The sequence below is a fragment of the Silurus meridionalis genome, chromosome 12, assembly GCF_014805685.1.
Source record: "Silurus meridionalis isolate SWU-2019-XX chromosome 12, ASM1480568v1, whole genome shotgun sequence".
NCBI lineage: Eukaryota > Metazoa > Chordata > Actinopteri > Siluriformes > Siluridae > Silurus > Silurus meridionalis.
The window spans coordinates 23,344,957-23,361,402 of NC_060895.1; the positions used below are offsets into that span (position 1 = coordinate 23,344,957).

The 16,446-nt window shown below is 40.8% G+C and overlaps 1 protein-coding gene across 6 annotated transcripts in view; it reads right to left on the reverse strand.

Annotated features, from left to right (window-relative positions):
• stim1a (stromal interaction molecule 1a) overlaps nucleotides 1-16,446 on the reverse strand; it is a 44,466-nt gene that overhangs the window by 12,946 nt on the left and 15,074 nt on the right. For all 6 annotated transcript variants that reach the window (XM_046862289.1, XM_046862291.1, XM_046862288.1 and 3 more), the window contains exons 4-8: nucleotides 15,725-15,839; nucleotides 14,190-14,301; nucleotides 13,057-13,172; nucleotides 8,718-8,895; nucleotides 1,209-1,386 (exon numbers count right to left, since the gene is read on the reverse strand). In XM_046862289.1, the coding sequence (XP_046718245.1) occupies nucleotides 1,209-1,386; nucleotides 8,718-8,895; nucleotides 13,057-13,172; nucleotides 14,190-14,301; nucleotides 15,725-15,839 (699 nt within the window). The remainder of the gene's footprint in view (nucleotides 1-1,208; nucleotides 1,387-8,717; nucleotides 8,896-13,056; nucleotides 13,173-14,189; nucleotides 14,302-15,724; nucleotides 15,840-16,446) is intronic.

Below are 16,446 nucleotides of genomic sequence, written 5' to 3' on the forward strand. Positions count from 1 at the left end.
TTCCCTGTGTGTCTGTCCGATTATTCCATCCGTCTATCCATTGTGTGTGTGTCAGTCTATCCATCCATTCTGCCTATATATTCTGTCCATCATTTCTTTTCCCTGTCAGTTACCTAAAGCATTCTAGCCATTCGTTCATTTTTTCTATTCTGTTTTTCCAGTCGGTTCATCTTTCTATTGAAATGTATTTGTATTATGAAAGAAAGCAGCTGATGTGATGATAAATTAAGAGTATTTGTTTCAAGACTTTGTAAACTAATGTTTTTTTATTTGTTAAAACTTATGATAAATAAATTGCTAACACCCTAAACAGCTTAAAGTGGGATTATATTTACAGTGTGATTTTAATAGGGATTTATTTATTTATTTTGTGAGAGAGAGAGAGAGAGAGAGAGAGAGAGAGAGACTGCATTAACACAACGCAGTGAAATCAAACGTTATTAAAGAACTCATTCTCTCCCTCACACACAGACACACTCAGTGTGGAGATCCAAAGATTTCAGCAACAACCTGAAATTGGTTTCAGCAACATCTTCAGCCTCACTGCAGAGGAGACCAAAGAGCTCATAGTGGACTTCCAGAAATCAGAGAACCAGTAGATCATTCTTCCTCTACATTAACGAGACTGAAATCTCCAGCTTTAAGTTCCACCTCCCAGAGAATCCCATCCTGCTACCAGAACACTTCAATTCTGTTAAGGGTCTATACTTCCTGAGGAGACTGAAGTGTGCATCCCCTGAATCTTATCCTTTTCCCCTTCCATTTGTATTCTCTTATATGGATGGATGGGTGGATTAATATCAATCTATTATCATGTGTCTCTCTATATCTCTCTTTCTATCTATTTATCTATCCATCAATTCACTTATCTTTCAGTCGATCTGTACAACTTTCAGTCTATCCATCTATTGATCCACCCATCTACATTTCCATTTGCCAATTTGTCTATCCACCCATCCATCCACCCATCTATCCATCTATCAATTTAGAGCACAGTTATCAATACAGAAAAAATCTCATGTGGTTAGAGCGAAGGCTTGACTTACAAATTTGACTCCTACTCTTTTAAAAAGGGGGGAAATTTGATTTTTTTTGGTTGGTTAACTGGATTCCTTACCATCTGTGGTGAGAACTAAAGAGATGTTTGTATGTGCAGAAAGAAAAATCGGTTTCTTTCAGGGGGGAGCCATTAATTTTGCCACGCGTACCTGTTCCAGCTCTTCCTCTGCGTATTTCTGGCGGCTGAGCTCGTTCACCGTTCCCTCGCGCAGCTCGCGTAGACGCTGAGCTTCCTGCTTGGCGGAGTTGATCTCGTCCCGGAGTTTCTGCTCCAGGTTGACCTTCTCCACCTCCACGGTGCGGTGCTCCTCCTGGGCGATTCGCAGCCTGAGCATCGAAACGGAGTTCGTTATTCGAGATTAACGGTACACTATTAGATTAACACCAATCGCTATATCAAGTCAAGTCAAGAAGCTTTTATTGTCATTTCAACCATATATAGCTGATGCAGTACACAGTGAAATGAAACAACGTTCCTCCTGAACCCAGGTGCTACATAAAACAACATAAAACAGTCACAGAACAGAAGAACACAGGGCCAGGAACTAAGATCCTCGCCACATAAAGTGCATGTGTGCAACTGGTGCAAACAGTGCAAAAGACAACACAAGACAGTGCAAGACAACACAGGACAGTGCAGGACAATACACAAAATATAAAAATAAAAACAGCAATAGCTCTGCCAGTAAAACCTGTCGTGACAGAATACGGTGCACAGTAGCAGAAAAATGTAAACAGAATTGTGCAATTCTACAATATAGCAGCAATCAAAATAAACCGAACAGTGACCAAAGGATTTGGACAGAATATTGTGCAAAAAGAGCAAGTCCTGAAAGATCAGCAACAAACGGCATGTAAACATTTTGCGACAACGATAATATATGTTCAAACATATAAATATATATCTCAGAGGTGTCAGGGCTTCAACACTATTAAAAGCACTGACCTATATTTACAACCTCAATCTTAATATTTGTTTCATGAAATTGTATTAATTTATTTCCAACAGTTTATTCTCTTTATTTCGTAGTGTTTCTCTTGGCTGCACTGCTTCCAGTACGTGTATGTTAGATTTTTTTTGTCCAATCAGATTCCAGCGTCTATGTGCTGCTATCTAATCTGCCCAGGGCCTTCAGAATCAATAATGCTGGCCTATGTACCTTAGACTATATTATCAATTGGTCTGTTTCTTTAACCAGATTCTGGAAGGTGAGAGGATGCCTGAAGAATGGAGAAGGGCTTACTGGAATAAGAATAAGGGAGATGTGCAGACTTGCAGTAACTACAGGGGAATTAAGTTGATCAGTTACACCATGAAGTTATGGGAAAGAGTAGTGGAAGCCAGGCTGAGAGAAAAAGTGACCATCTGTGAGCAACAGTATGGTTTCATGCCGAGGAAGAGCACTACAGATGCCTTATTTGCTTTGAGAATGTTGATGGAGAAGTTCAGAAGAAGTTGCATTGTGTGTTTGTAGATTTAGAGAAAGTATATGACAGGGTGGAGAGAGAGGAGTTGTGGTATTGTATGAGGAAGTCAGGTGTGTCAGAGAAGTATGTGAGGGTGGTGCAGGACATGTATGAGGACTGCGTGACAGCAGTGAAGTGTGCAGTAGGAACGACAGACTGGTTTAAGGTGGAGGTTGAACTGCATCAAGGATCGGCTCTGAGCCCTTTCCTGTTTGCAGTGGTGATGGACAAGTTGACAGACGAGGTCAGACAGGAGTTTTCCTGGACTAATGTTTGCGGATAATATTGTGATTTGTGGTGAGAGTAGGGAGCAGGTGGAGAAGAGCCTGGAGAGGTGGAGGTACGCGCTGGAGAGAAGAGGAATGAAAGTCAGTAGGAGTAAGACAGAGTACATGTGTGTGAATGAGAGGGAGGGCAGTGGAGGGGTGCGGTTGCAGGAAGAAAAGGTGGAGAAGGTGGAGGAGTTCAGGTACCTGGGGACAACAGTGCAAAGTAATGGAGAGTGTGTTAGAGAAGAAAAGAGTGCAGGCAGGGTGGAGTGGGTGGAGAAGAGTGATAGCAGGAGTGATTTGTGATAGAAGAGTATCTGTGAGAGTGAAAGGGAAAGTTTATAGGACTGTGGTGAGACCTGCGACAGGAGGTGGAGCTGGAGGGAGCAGATGTTGAGGTTTTCTTTGGAAATGACAATTAGAAATGAGTTTATTAGAGGACAGCGCATGCAGGACATTTTGGGGAGGAAGTCAGAGGTGAGATTGAGATGGTTTGGACATGTGCAGAGCAGGGACAAAAACCTGGAATGTCAGATGGTAGGATTGAAATTGATCAATCAATCAATCAAGTCAATCAGATTCATCGTTATACAGTGGAACCTCGGAGCTCGCAAGGGTTAGGGACCAAGACCGGTCGCGAGTTCTGAATTTTCGCGACCTTTTGATACGCCCCTTCCAACCCAGTAAAAACCCAAAGAACACTATACGAAATCGATTTAAATGAGTAAATAACACTATTTCACTCCATAACACTTAATTATTAGACTATTTTAACAATACTTTATGTAAATTAACAGCAATTACAATGCTTAATTAAAAAAAATAAAGTACAGGTACAGTAAAGTATGCAGTAGAGAAGTACAGAAAATACAGTACAATACAGTACAGAAAATACAGTAATGGGTACTCACTTTATATAGTATGCTGAAGTGTGTTTTAATGAGATAAACCTTGATTAGAAATGTTAAAACTAGCGCTTTGAGCAGCTCGCAGTTGCTCACAAGCCAAACTGAATGAGAGTCGCCGGTTGGAATGAAAGTCGCGAGCATGCGAGGTCGCGAGCGCTGAGGCCGCGAGCTCCGAGGTTCCACTGTATAGACCAAATATAATTGATTGGTAGTGTATCAGAGCACAGAATATATATTTTCACTGTCACTGTATTAGACATTTATTTTAATCCTGGAGCTCTAATACAGCTGTACAGTAACAGGAAGTCAGACCACACATCAAATATTCTCCGTTTAAAAGCTCTGTGAATCCGGGTGTGAAAAACACCGCTGAAAAGAATCTACTCGCTCAAGGTCGCTGATTTTTTTTCCCCTCCATATCTAAACTGAACGTTGTGTGGTTGCTAGGCTCCCAGCTGTCCTTGTTATTCCAGCCTCCGGAGTGGGCGTGAGGTAGCCGTGACTGAAACAACACGCCTGTGTGCTGAAGAACGCCTCCTACAGAGGCCGGCACAGGGCTTACACAGGGCCAGGAATCTCAGGATCCAATTACACACACACGAAAGGACAGCAGCTGAGTGTTTAATCATCTCTGTGCATTGCTTCCATAGTAAAGGAATGTACCTACAAATGTGGGTTGAGAAAACTAAGACATTTCTTTGGACTGAAGTTTGAAATACTGTAAGCAAGACATCAAAACAATCACTTAGTCAAGTTGGGATTCAGTTTCCTTTGAAACAGAAAGTGCCACGAGTTTCACAGCAGCCAATAGCCGCTCCAGATATGGCAGATCTGAACAAGCATCAACCTGAACAAGCCAGACAACGGCACGTTGAAACGGCTAAACGTGAAGAACTGCATTCCTCAGAGTATAACGAGAAGCTTTTCTTCAGGTGTAGAGGATTCCTCATGTCTTTATGGAGTTGGTCGTAAATCTTTGAGCTTAAGTACCGGTGCTGGTGATAAAAAGGTGCAGGGTTTTCTATATTCCTTTGCCTCAGCCATTGTGATAAATGATTTTTGGCCTGTGTGTTACCTCATTGTTATAACCCTGTGAATAAGGAAGTCCGAGAACTACTTTCCTTTCCTAGTCACCCAGGTGTGCATTACATTAAACCATTAAAAGGGATATACAGGGAATTTCAAAATTTCAATTTTAAAAGGGATATACAGGGAATTTCAAAAAGAATGAACCGATATCATGACGCATCGTCATGGAATGTGTCGGTGACCATTTGAAAAAGGAGTTGTCTGAGTTGATTGTGAGTATATTACTAGTGACTTGGACCTGGGGTTTTGTATTACTTTTTCTATATACAGTGAGGAAAATAAGTATTTGAACACCCTGCTATTTTGCAAGTTCTCCCACTTAGAAATCATGGAGGGGTCTGAAATTGTCATCGTAGGTGCATGTCCACTCTGACAGACATAATCTAAAAAACACAGTGATCTTGAATCGAGATACAGTTCTAGAACTAAATTCCAGCAACATTCCTCCACTGAACAGTTTAAGTGTGTAAAGGTTTCCAATTCCACTCTTGTCCCTATGAAAAAAGTCAGCCATTTATTCTGAACAAAGTCCCATCAACAAGCTGCTACTGTCTGCTTTTGAACTGCTTCATGTACAGCTTCAAAAATGTATCTTAAAAGGAGAAATTCTTGATAATTCCTTATATCAAGGGAATGAATGAATGAAGGACAGGAGTGAGGAATTCATTTATAAAAAAAAAAAATATTGTGTGTTTCTTGAACGGAGACATTTGTTAAAGTCGCTCAGGTGAAACAAAGTGTCTGTCTGTCTCCCTGCCTGTTTGTCTGTCTCCCTGCATGTCTGTCTGTCTGCCTGCGAATGACCAGTGTCTGTCTGTCTGCCTGCCTGCCCACCCGCCTGCGAACGACCAGTGTCTGTTTGTCTGCCTGCATGCCTGCCCGCCTGTGAACGACTAGTGTCTGCCTGACTGCATGCATGTCTGCCTGTCAGACCAAGACCTACAGGTCTAATGACCATATAAAAAAATGTAGCTAAAAGAAAGTTAGCGAGTGAGTAGGCTGAAGAATAAACAAAATAATATCAAGAATAGTTTGGATGAAATGATCCTGTTTGAGTTACACTTACAACTATGACCTGTGCTTAACTGGTTAATCATTAGCATAAGCTTTAAAAGGCCCGGGTCTTGAAAGTCTACAGTGATATCTACATTTATATTTATGGCATTTGGCAGATGCCCCTTTCCTGTATGACCCACAACAGTTCTTTTTAAGTCTCTATCAATAAGTCGAATGTACAGGTGCAATGCTGGTTCATTGAGACATGAACCTTTAGCTGAGTGGTTAAGGCATTGAATACAAAGGTCATTAGGTTCAAACCCCAGCCACACCAAGCTGCCACTCCTGGCCCCTGAAAAAGACCCTTGACACCACAGCTGCATAAATGAGACAAAAATAAGTATGGACAAGAGCATCTGCCAAATGCAGTAAAAGTGCTGGATGACTTTCTAAGCCATATGTGGTGCAAACTGTTCCCACAAAGTTGGACGCACCCAGTTGTATAAAATTCCTTTGGACGTTGTAGAATGAAATTTTCCCTTCAATTCAAGTAGTGTTCCAGCGTGACAATGCAAACCATATGTAAAAGATGTGCCGGCCGGCGAGTGCAATCGGGGTGGACGCTAAGAAAAGGCACTCCGAAGAATACCAATTGTTAATTCATAAATTTGTCCTCATAAGTTTCTTTTCTAATGAGCGAACCAGTGCTGACAGGGGTGAAGGAAGAGATGTATGAGGTAGAAACCTTGAGAGGAACCAGACACAAATGAAAGCCCATCCTCATCAACTACTCACTGATGGACAATTGGGTTGTGGTCAAAGTACACAAAACTTAAAATACGTAAAATATGAGTCCAGTGAAAGTCAGTGTCACCTTTAAACCTTCACTTGAACAAAAGTTTTTGCCTTTAAATGTACTTACCGTAATTTCCGGACTATTAAACGCACCCATATATAAGCACTGAATTTTACAAGGATTTTTATTTTGAACATAAATACGCCGCAGATGTCTACACTGAAACTAATGTAGTTCTCCATATAGTTGAGTAAAAAGTAAAATATTTGATTTTGAAATGTAGAAGTTACAGTAAAAGTCTCTCTAAATAGAAATATTTTAGTAAAGTACAGACACACGGAAAAACTACTTAAGTGCAGTAACAAATTTACTTTTTTTCCAAAAATAATAAAACTGTAATAATGAAATGATACTGATTAATTATTTCTCAACACCCAACAGTTATCAGTTCATTCCGACGTTTGCTGCCTTCACGAAAATGCCTGGATCAAAACGTTGTTTTTCATAGTCTCAAACCTTCTCAGTGAATTTCGTGATGGAAAAATAAATCGATGACTTCCTGCGTTTTGATCGGGAGTGACGTATTTCCAAGTTGAACTGGAATTCAGGCATCTTCAGAACACGAACGCGTGCGGAGCTGCGCATTTGTCAACTCTATTCCCGGGAAAAGTCGTACCCACTTTACATATTTCTGACTGTAATCGATTCCTTGCTGCGTTTTGTCTGAACACAAGCACCAGACGAGGCTGTCGTTATTCCGAGAGGAAAAGGAAAAGTACAGCCTGCCAGAAGCTTCTGAGACACGGAAAGAACAACATGGACGCTCCGGTGTAAGACGATCCGATCCGAGAGAAGGACCGGGGGATGGAGGAAATATCAGAGCTGTGATTTCAAAAACCTTTTAATACACAAAGGTGTGACCTTTGCCATGCGTCCTGAAAAGCACCATGCATTCGTCTTAGATTGAATAATCTGTAGATTCACATATAGATGAGAAATTTCAAAGCAGCTGTTCTCAAAGCTTATACTGATCAGATCTTTTCCACTCACAGTTCCTCACGTATGGACGCGTCCGCCTCGGTAGATTTCTTTCTGCCTGGAAAGGATCGAACTCCACAGGCGTGATGACTGTCCAGATTTCCGTTTGCTGAACGGAATTTTTTTTAAAACGATCGTTATATTGTTAATAATTTGCAAAAAAAAAGATCATCGGTCAAGGGTGGAATCGCAGTCATGTTTAACGCTTCCATGCAGAGAAGCTCCGTTTTTAGATATTGGTACAAGATGAGATCACCTTCAGATCGCTTCAGAGCACTGCTGAAAAAAACTATTTTGGAGTCTGCACTGAATTTTTCAAGGTTCGATACGTTTACTAAGACAAGATTCGTTTACCAAAATCTGCCATTTATTACAGGATCCAATATTCCCTGATTTTTCCCCCCTATAATCTGTTTTCTCCAATATCTAATGTTTCCTCTGAATTCTGATATGAGACACAAAGTCTCCAAGTCTAGGCTTGGAAGACACGAAGTATCAAAGACTGCGATTTAAAGACAAACATTTTCAGACACAAAGTATCAAATTTTGAAACATTCAAAGTCTTATAGTCCAGAACTTAAACACGCAAAGTCTCAAAGAAAAAGTTTTAGACAAAAAGTCTCAAACACTCAAAGTCTAGTATTTAAAGACAAAGTTTCAGACACAAAGACACACAAACACAATGCCTCAACAACACAAAGACTCAGGGTTAAGGTCTCAAAGTTCTAGAATGCAGTGCAGTTGATTCTTGGCTTGTTTGAGATCTGAGATGGAGGTAAGAGCACAAAGCTATTGAGACGAGTGTAAAGTGACAGATATAAGTACTAAAGCACCGCCGCATCGCTCTAAAGGTGAACCGAGGGGTGAATCCCAGAGCACCACTATATCTAAGATGAATGATATTGTGGGTGATGTAGGAAACCTTTAACCAAAAGTTGGTACAAACTGATATTTTGAAAGTCACTAGAAGGTCGCTGGTTTTAGTTTCCGGTTTAGACCTCAATCTTTCCATCTCACTTACACAGTGACATTTACTCCGAATAAACACTACTGACTTCTATAACGCTTTATTACATTCATTACACGTCAACTTACTTCTGCTGGAGGTCATGGAGGCTCTGCTCGGCCCTCTGCAGCCCCTCCAGGTCTTTCATCATCTTCTTCATGTGGTCTCTGGAGTAGCGGTTCTGGATGTACGCGAACCAGCAGCCCCCCATCCCGATGACGATCGACACCACCAGCATGAAGTCCTTCAGATGGTTGTGGCTGTTCACTGTGAAGAACAGACGAAAGAAACCTACACTGAAGCTGAGCATTTTAATGTCACGTGTATCATTCAACATATTTGACTGACGTGCACGCACACACACTCACTCTCTCTCCATCTCTCACACTCACTCTCTCTCCATCTCTCACACTCACTCACTATCTCCATCTCACTCTCTCTCTCCATCTCTCACACACTCTCTCCGTCTCACTCACACTCACTCACTCTCTCTCCATCTCTCCGTCTCTTTCACTCTCTCCATCTCACACACTCACTCACTCTCCATCTCACACACTCATTCACTCTCTCCATCTCACACACTCATTCACTCTCTCCATCTCACACACTCACTCACTCTCCATCTCACACACTCACTCACTCTCTCACACTCTCCATCTCTCACGCCTCTCCTGCTCTGCTCGGTTTGGACTCTGGACTGTTTTCTGGTTTCTGTTTCTGCTCTGCCCTTTATTTTTGTTTGCCGGCTCTTGGATTATTTGGACTGTTTTTGGGGATTTAGTTTAGTCTCTGCCTGCATTGCCCCGTGTGCCTGTGGTCAGACCCTGGACTGTTTATTGGACTTTGTTTATGCCTTGCTGTCCCATTGCTGGGTCCTCACTCAACCAGTCACACCCACGCCCTGTGAGAATCTCCATCCATCTCCCACTTACTCTCTCTCTCTCTCTCAGTTACTCTCTCTCTACATTACTCTCAATATATCACTCTACCAACTCACTCTCTCCACCTCTTCTATCTCTCACTCCAGCTTACGCTCCCATATTCTGTCAATCTCAATCTTTTACCTCTATCTCACTCTCTGCCCCTTCTCTGTCACTCCATCACCCTCGCTTGCTTTCGTCCCCTCTCTTTCCTCAATCCCTCTCTCCAGGAATACCACTAATCCTGACCCCTTCTTATTTCTGGACCTATCTGATCCATGTCATGTTAAAATAAAATAAAAAAAATACTGTGTGAACATGAAATGCTGTCCGCGATGGTTCAGAAAAATAACGCGATATCTACGTGGCGCAATACCGACATGAACAGCGGAGGCAGTGTAGAACCACGTGACTGCATGAATTAAGTGTGTTTAACTGAATAAATAAATAAACATCATGGCTGAAATCACAATCTTAAGTACAGCTTCAACTTCCTGTAATTTTACAGTGGGAAAGCGCCGAGTCTTAATCTAGTGGATGTTCTTTTTTAGATCAGCAGTAAGAGAGATTTGATTTGAGTGTCGGATCACGACAACAGAATTTATTGTTTATTTATTTTCCATATTCTAAATTCGATTTGATTGTATAGTATTTCCAGGAAATCGCATCGTTCCAAAGACGCTGAATTAAATAGATTCCCTGAGTTTATGACTATTGAGCAAACCAGTAGCAACAATAGTGAGCATCAAAACCCTTAGATGTAATGAAGAAACCTTGAGAGGAACCAGACTCCAAAGGAAATCTATCTTCATCCAACACCGAATGTCCATTCATTACAGTTCCACCATTGTTAAGGTGTTCACCTGTTCACTGATGGACACTTGAATGGAAAACTGTTCACGACAGTTGGAAACCCTGAGATGGTGTAGCAGCCCAATTAATTACAGTCCAAATCAATCTTCATGATTCCAAACTTGAACCCTCCACTGTAACCTTGTGGACCTTTACGCTGTTCCAGTGGAGAACATCCTCAGCTGCAGTAAGCTGCTGAGTTAATTAACGGCTCATGATGGATCACGGAGGTCAAGAGAGCAGGAATGGGCACGATTATTGCTACTCCATCAAAAATGTCTGGATGCGGATATTTCCGGAGATGTGAATTGAGAATTGTGCCGAAGAAATTCTTCAGAATTAACGGTTACCACAGAAACTATAGAGAACCTGGAAAATGTGCATTAATGTGAAAATTGCTTATTTATTTACCGCCGTTTATTCTGCGCTGTGGTACAGACGCAGACGAGTGGAAAGTCCAGGAGATGTGTTGTACAGGTGTGTGTGTATGCAGACGTTCTGCAGATGCTCCTCAAGGTGTGTATTTAAATCGTTGTAGAGACACAGAAAAAAAACCCACAGGCCCACATTCTTACCTTGCAATTGTGTGTGTTACCCGAGGATAAGGCTCATGTACACACACACACACACACACACACACACACACACACACACACACACAGCAAATCATCAATTTACTTTAGTGCCTTTCTTTTTTTAATGCATGACCCTTTTACACACACGCCTTTGTAGTGTTTTCCTGTTGTGTGTGCAGAAAGTTACAGCTCTACCTCTGCCATGTTAATCTGTATTCGATGTGACTCTCATGACACGCCTCGGTCTCCGTATCGTTGCGACACGTCGTATTCACGTTCGACAAACGGTTTAGCGACGAGAATTCGATCTACATATATTTTTTTTAAACTTTATTGTTTAGAAAGTGAGCGATAATTCGTGACCAATATTTGATGAGCGCATCTGCTAATAATTATATATAAATAAACGGGATTTTAACTGATGCAAAACGGATACAAATGCAAACTTGTATGCGATGCATCACAACGGCAACTTTTACGCCAAAGAAACCCGAAGCGAATCGCTGAATCTTATCATCCCTAATGTATACACACACACACACACACACACACACACACACACACACACACACACCCACCCCTTAAAACAGAATCTTGGAGGAGTTTTGACTTTCCTGTCGCTACCAGCTGGATTTTAAGCTTTGGAGTACAAAGGGCTGAGAAAGTGAAATGTGTCACCTATTTGGCACTGTGTGTGTGTGTGTGTGTGTGCACATGATAAAAGCTGACGCGTGGAAATAAAAAGGAAAGCACAGAGCGAGCGAGCCTGGCTGTTAGAGGTGAACGTAATCACGTGGTGATCAGCAGGGGGCAGGTACGTCTGAGAAACGCTGCTGTCACACACAGACCTGCACAGCACCAAGATCCTCAGCACGTTCACCACAGCTGTGCCTTTTCTCACACACACACACACACACACACACACACACACACACACACACACACACACACACACACACAATAGGACATGTCACATGCAGACCCATTGCTTCTTATCCCCGTCTGATCTTTATACCTTCATCTTTTTTTCCCGCCTAAACACTTGAGCACACACACACTGCTCGGTTTCATGAAGAAGAAAAAAACGTCCCACACACACACACACCAAGACTAGACGTCGATTTCTACCACAGAAAGGATGAAAAACATCCATCCATCCAGAATTCACATCGAAAAATATCGGGACACCCGATTCTTCCATCCATACGTGATGCCTTCATGAGAATGTTGGAGGCGCACCTTTTTTTAAGACGTCTCCAGACGCTGGAGAATGAAAAAAATCTGCTCTATGAACACATGGGTTCTTTGGAACGTTCAGAAAGGAGCACATGTAAATCTTATGGTCAGGTGTCACGCTGGTGAAGGCAACTTCTGGATCTACCGCAGTGAAGTCTGCTAAAAGAAGGAACGCTCGCATGGCCTGTGGTAATAGAAATGCAGATACGATCGCATGTAAATGATGAATAGCAGGAGGACACGTGACGCACAATAACGCACTGATCCGGCGTTGGCGAGCCCGAGGCGTGACCGCAGAGCAGAAACTCGGACTGAATCGCTTATCTGTTCCAGAGAGCGCTAGAGGTCTGTGCTTAGCATACCGAGCGATTCTCTGTCTCACAGCTCGCGAGATCTTCCAGACGAGTCCAGGCATATCGGGGAGCAGAAGCTAAGTGGGTGTGGCTTTTGAGAATCGGACAAACAGCACAGATGTTTATTACGGAGAGAAAAAAAAAATGGGACGAGTAAAGAAACGAGTATGAGCTTCATCCGTTCCTCAGGGAAGCGCTGTGGGTGATGAGATGCAAATCATGCAGAAAGACGAGTTCGCAGTTATGCTGCTTTGCATGTCCAGGGAAAGTCAATGCGCTCATGCAAACCTTCAGGCAGAATTCGTACGCAGAGCGTAGAGGGATTTTTAGATTCTCTTTATTACCGTTTTCTTCTCAAATGTCCGACAGCATGGACGATTGAACGTCTGGTGTGACTGGTTATAGATGATCATGCCAGCTTTCTGTGCTTTTTTACATTTTTTTTTATAAATGAGAAGAAGAAAAAAAAAAGAAAGGAAAAGGAGGTCTTACTCATGGGGGCGCCAAACAGAACGGTGTCCAGAGCCTTCAGCTGAAGTTTCTGACTGTGACTGCGGTCCAGGATCTTCAGCACGCTCACCATGAGAGTAGAGTTCTTCATAGCCAGACTGAGGAATAAATAAATACATTATTTATTTATTTTTTTATATTATTATTAAATGAGGGTAATATAAAAAGATGGACTTATAAAATGCTAAAAGCACATTTACACGCTTCCACATGCACAAAACATGAACATTTACTAACAGTAATTAAATTAAAATATGAAATATAGAATTGTGGATTAAAATGAATTTACACTGTAGGTGAGTAAAAGTGCAAACAATCAATACAAAAAGTGTTCATTACGTTTCCTTTTTTCCATTTTCTTTAATTCCTTCTTTCCTTCCTTTTCCCTCTATCGCCTTCTATTGATTTCTTCTTTCCTTCTTACTTCCTTTTTGTGCTTCTTTCTCTAATTCTTTCTACTGATTTTTCTTTCTTTCTTTCTTTCTTTCTTTCTTTCTTTCTTTCTCTTTCTTTCCTTCTTTCTTTCTTTCTTTTTTTTTCTTTTATTTTTTTTTCCTTTCTCTTTCCTTCCTTCCTTCTTTCTTTCTTTCATTCCTTCCTTCTTTCTTTCTTTCCTTCTTTCTTTCTTTCTTTCTCTCTCTTTCTTTTTTTCTTTTTTTCTTTTGTTCTTTTTTCTTTCCTTTCTTCCTTTCTTCCTTTCTTCCTTTCTCTCAATCGCCTTCTATTTATTTCTATCCTTCTTTCTTTCTTTTTGTGCCTCTTTCCTAATTCTTTCTACTGATTTTTCTTTCTTTCTTTCTCTTTCTTTCTTTCTCTTTCTTTCTTTCTTTCTTTCTTTGCTTTCTCTTTTGTTCTTTTTTTTTAAAATCTTTTTTCTTTCCTTGCTCATGTTCTTTCCTTCTTTCTTTCTTTCTTTCTTCATATTTTTTCATTCCTTTCTTCCTTTCCATCATTCCCTGCAGTCATTCCCCCTTCTTTTCTTGCCTTCTTTCCTTTCTTTTTATTTTCCCCTCCTTCTTTTCTTGCCCTTCTTCCTTCCCCTGATTTCTTTTTATTCATCTCTATCTTTCCTTGAGAGGAGAATGAAGACTGAGAATGAAGACTCAATGCCATACCGAGGCATTGAGGTTCCGTTGAAGTTCATTTTGCGGAAAGCCTCTGCGTACTGCGACAGCTCCACGTAGGCTTCCAGCCAGTCCACCACCTCGTCCACGGTCCAGTTATACACTGGGGGAAGTAAACAAAACGTTACTATAGAAACCAACAAAAAATCATCACTACCACCGCCTCATTAAGGAGTGTGAGGAGGGCAAAAACATCGCTGTTCGGTCACGGAGTGAGAGATTTCACCCAACAACAACAACAACAACAACGAAGGTGTAATAATCACGACCAGCTTAATGATCTAATGGATTTAATTGGAAGTGTAGTGATGATCGTGACTGCTGGAGTAATTAACGCAAGAATCACCCCATTAAAAGTCTGCTGGGAACGCTGCAGGGGCAATGACGTGAAACCAGAAGGTCAAATACAAAAGGCTTGTGTGTGTGTGTGTGTGTGTGTGTTGTTAAGCTCAATCTGACTCATTATGCACCCTCTGGGCTGTGTGTGTTCTGTAGAGCTGCGTAAATGAGACGAGAACCGAAGAGGATCTGAGCCTCCGCGATTCAGCAGCAGCTAAAAACTTATCAGTGACTTCAATGAGGTGTTGAAGGCTGGTTTCGTGTCACAGCTTCTCTCCAAGTACATCGCTTTGCTCTCATTACCTCCCGAATAAACACCCGATAAACACTGTCTGTCTGTATGGATAGACAGACTAAACAGAAAAAATTCAAACAAAACAAAATTCTTCAAGAATAAACTAAGGAAATAATAATGATAATAAAAAAAAATTTTAATCAATGTAAAAAATTACATAAATAAATTAAAATCAAGACATGACAATGTGAAATAAGATGAAAAAATATATATCATTTTTAATTATTTTTTGACTATTATATATATATATATATATATATATATATATATATATATATATATATATATATATATATATATATATATATACACAGTGGAACCCGGTTATCTCACCCTCGGTTACCTCGACAACCCTATTAAGTCGACGTTTTTGAAGTGGAACCGCCAAATTCTCGCTTTTTCTAAGCATTTTTTTTATCGGGAGCTTTAACGACGGGAGCTTCAGAGAAAGCGGGCGAGAAAGCACCCGACACGCTGAAGGGAGCCAAAGGGGGCGTGGCAGGTGGATTCCTGACAGTTAACAAACATGTATGTATTTTTATAGCATGCCTTCATCAAACAAATCACGGCAACGCTGTTGTGTAAAAAAAAACCTTCAAAAACACGTGCATGCACATTCTCATTTATTAACGCACATCATGTACATAAAGAAATTTCAAGCACGTTAATGTTTTGCCACCATTTTGATTTTCGTTTATCTTGATCATCGGCTACCTCGATGCTTTTTGGCGACCCCCTAGGACATCGACATAACCGGGTTCCACTGTATATATAAAATAGTCGATAAAGAATAAAAAATTTGAAATTAAAAGAATAAGTAAATAAATGGAAGAGACAGACAGACAGACAGACAGACAGACAGACAGACAGACAGACAGACAGAGATGTGTACCTTTGGAGCTCTTCCATGCGTTCCACAGGTCCTCCACACTGATGAACTGGTCATCCCCATGAAAAGTGTTGTGTTTGGCTTTGGGGTCGTGGTAGTTCAGGTCCTCTCTCAGGAACTGTGTGACGAGAACCGAAATCATATAAAGAGTGAACTGATCTGCAGTGATGAATAAATGATCATGATAAACATGCTACTGCAGAGGAACATACGACTCATATTAAATACTATGTTCCATCCTGGACCCTTCACAGACACTGAAACCAGAAACTTCACACCTAACCCAGTTTCATAACGCAAAAAAAAAAAAGCCCTTCAGCCATTTTGTTGCATCACTCCGTCGACATTTGGTTTTCAGGTTGAACATGAGAAGACGGATCAGCGGTTAGTACTGATGAAATATTTGTAAAAGATACAAGTCTACAAAAGGATCAAAAGATCCTGATGTGAAGGTAAAGGTCATGGATAATAAATAGGATTAGGCAAATATTTAACACCTGAAATGCTTTCAAATCCGACAGTATACAAATGTTCTCTCTTTCTTTCCTTCTATCTTTCTTTTTATCTTTGTCCTTCCTTCCTTACATATAAATGACCACCCTTTTTTTTTTTTTTGGTCATATTGTCAACCCCTAACTATTACTACTACAATTAATAAAAAACTATAATAATAATAATAATAATAATAATACTAATAATAATAATAATTATTATTATTATTATTC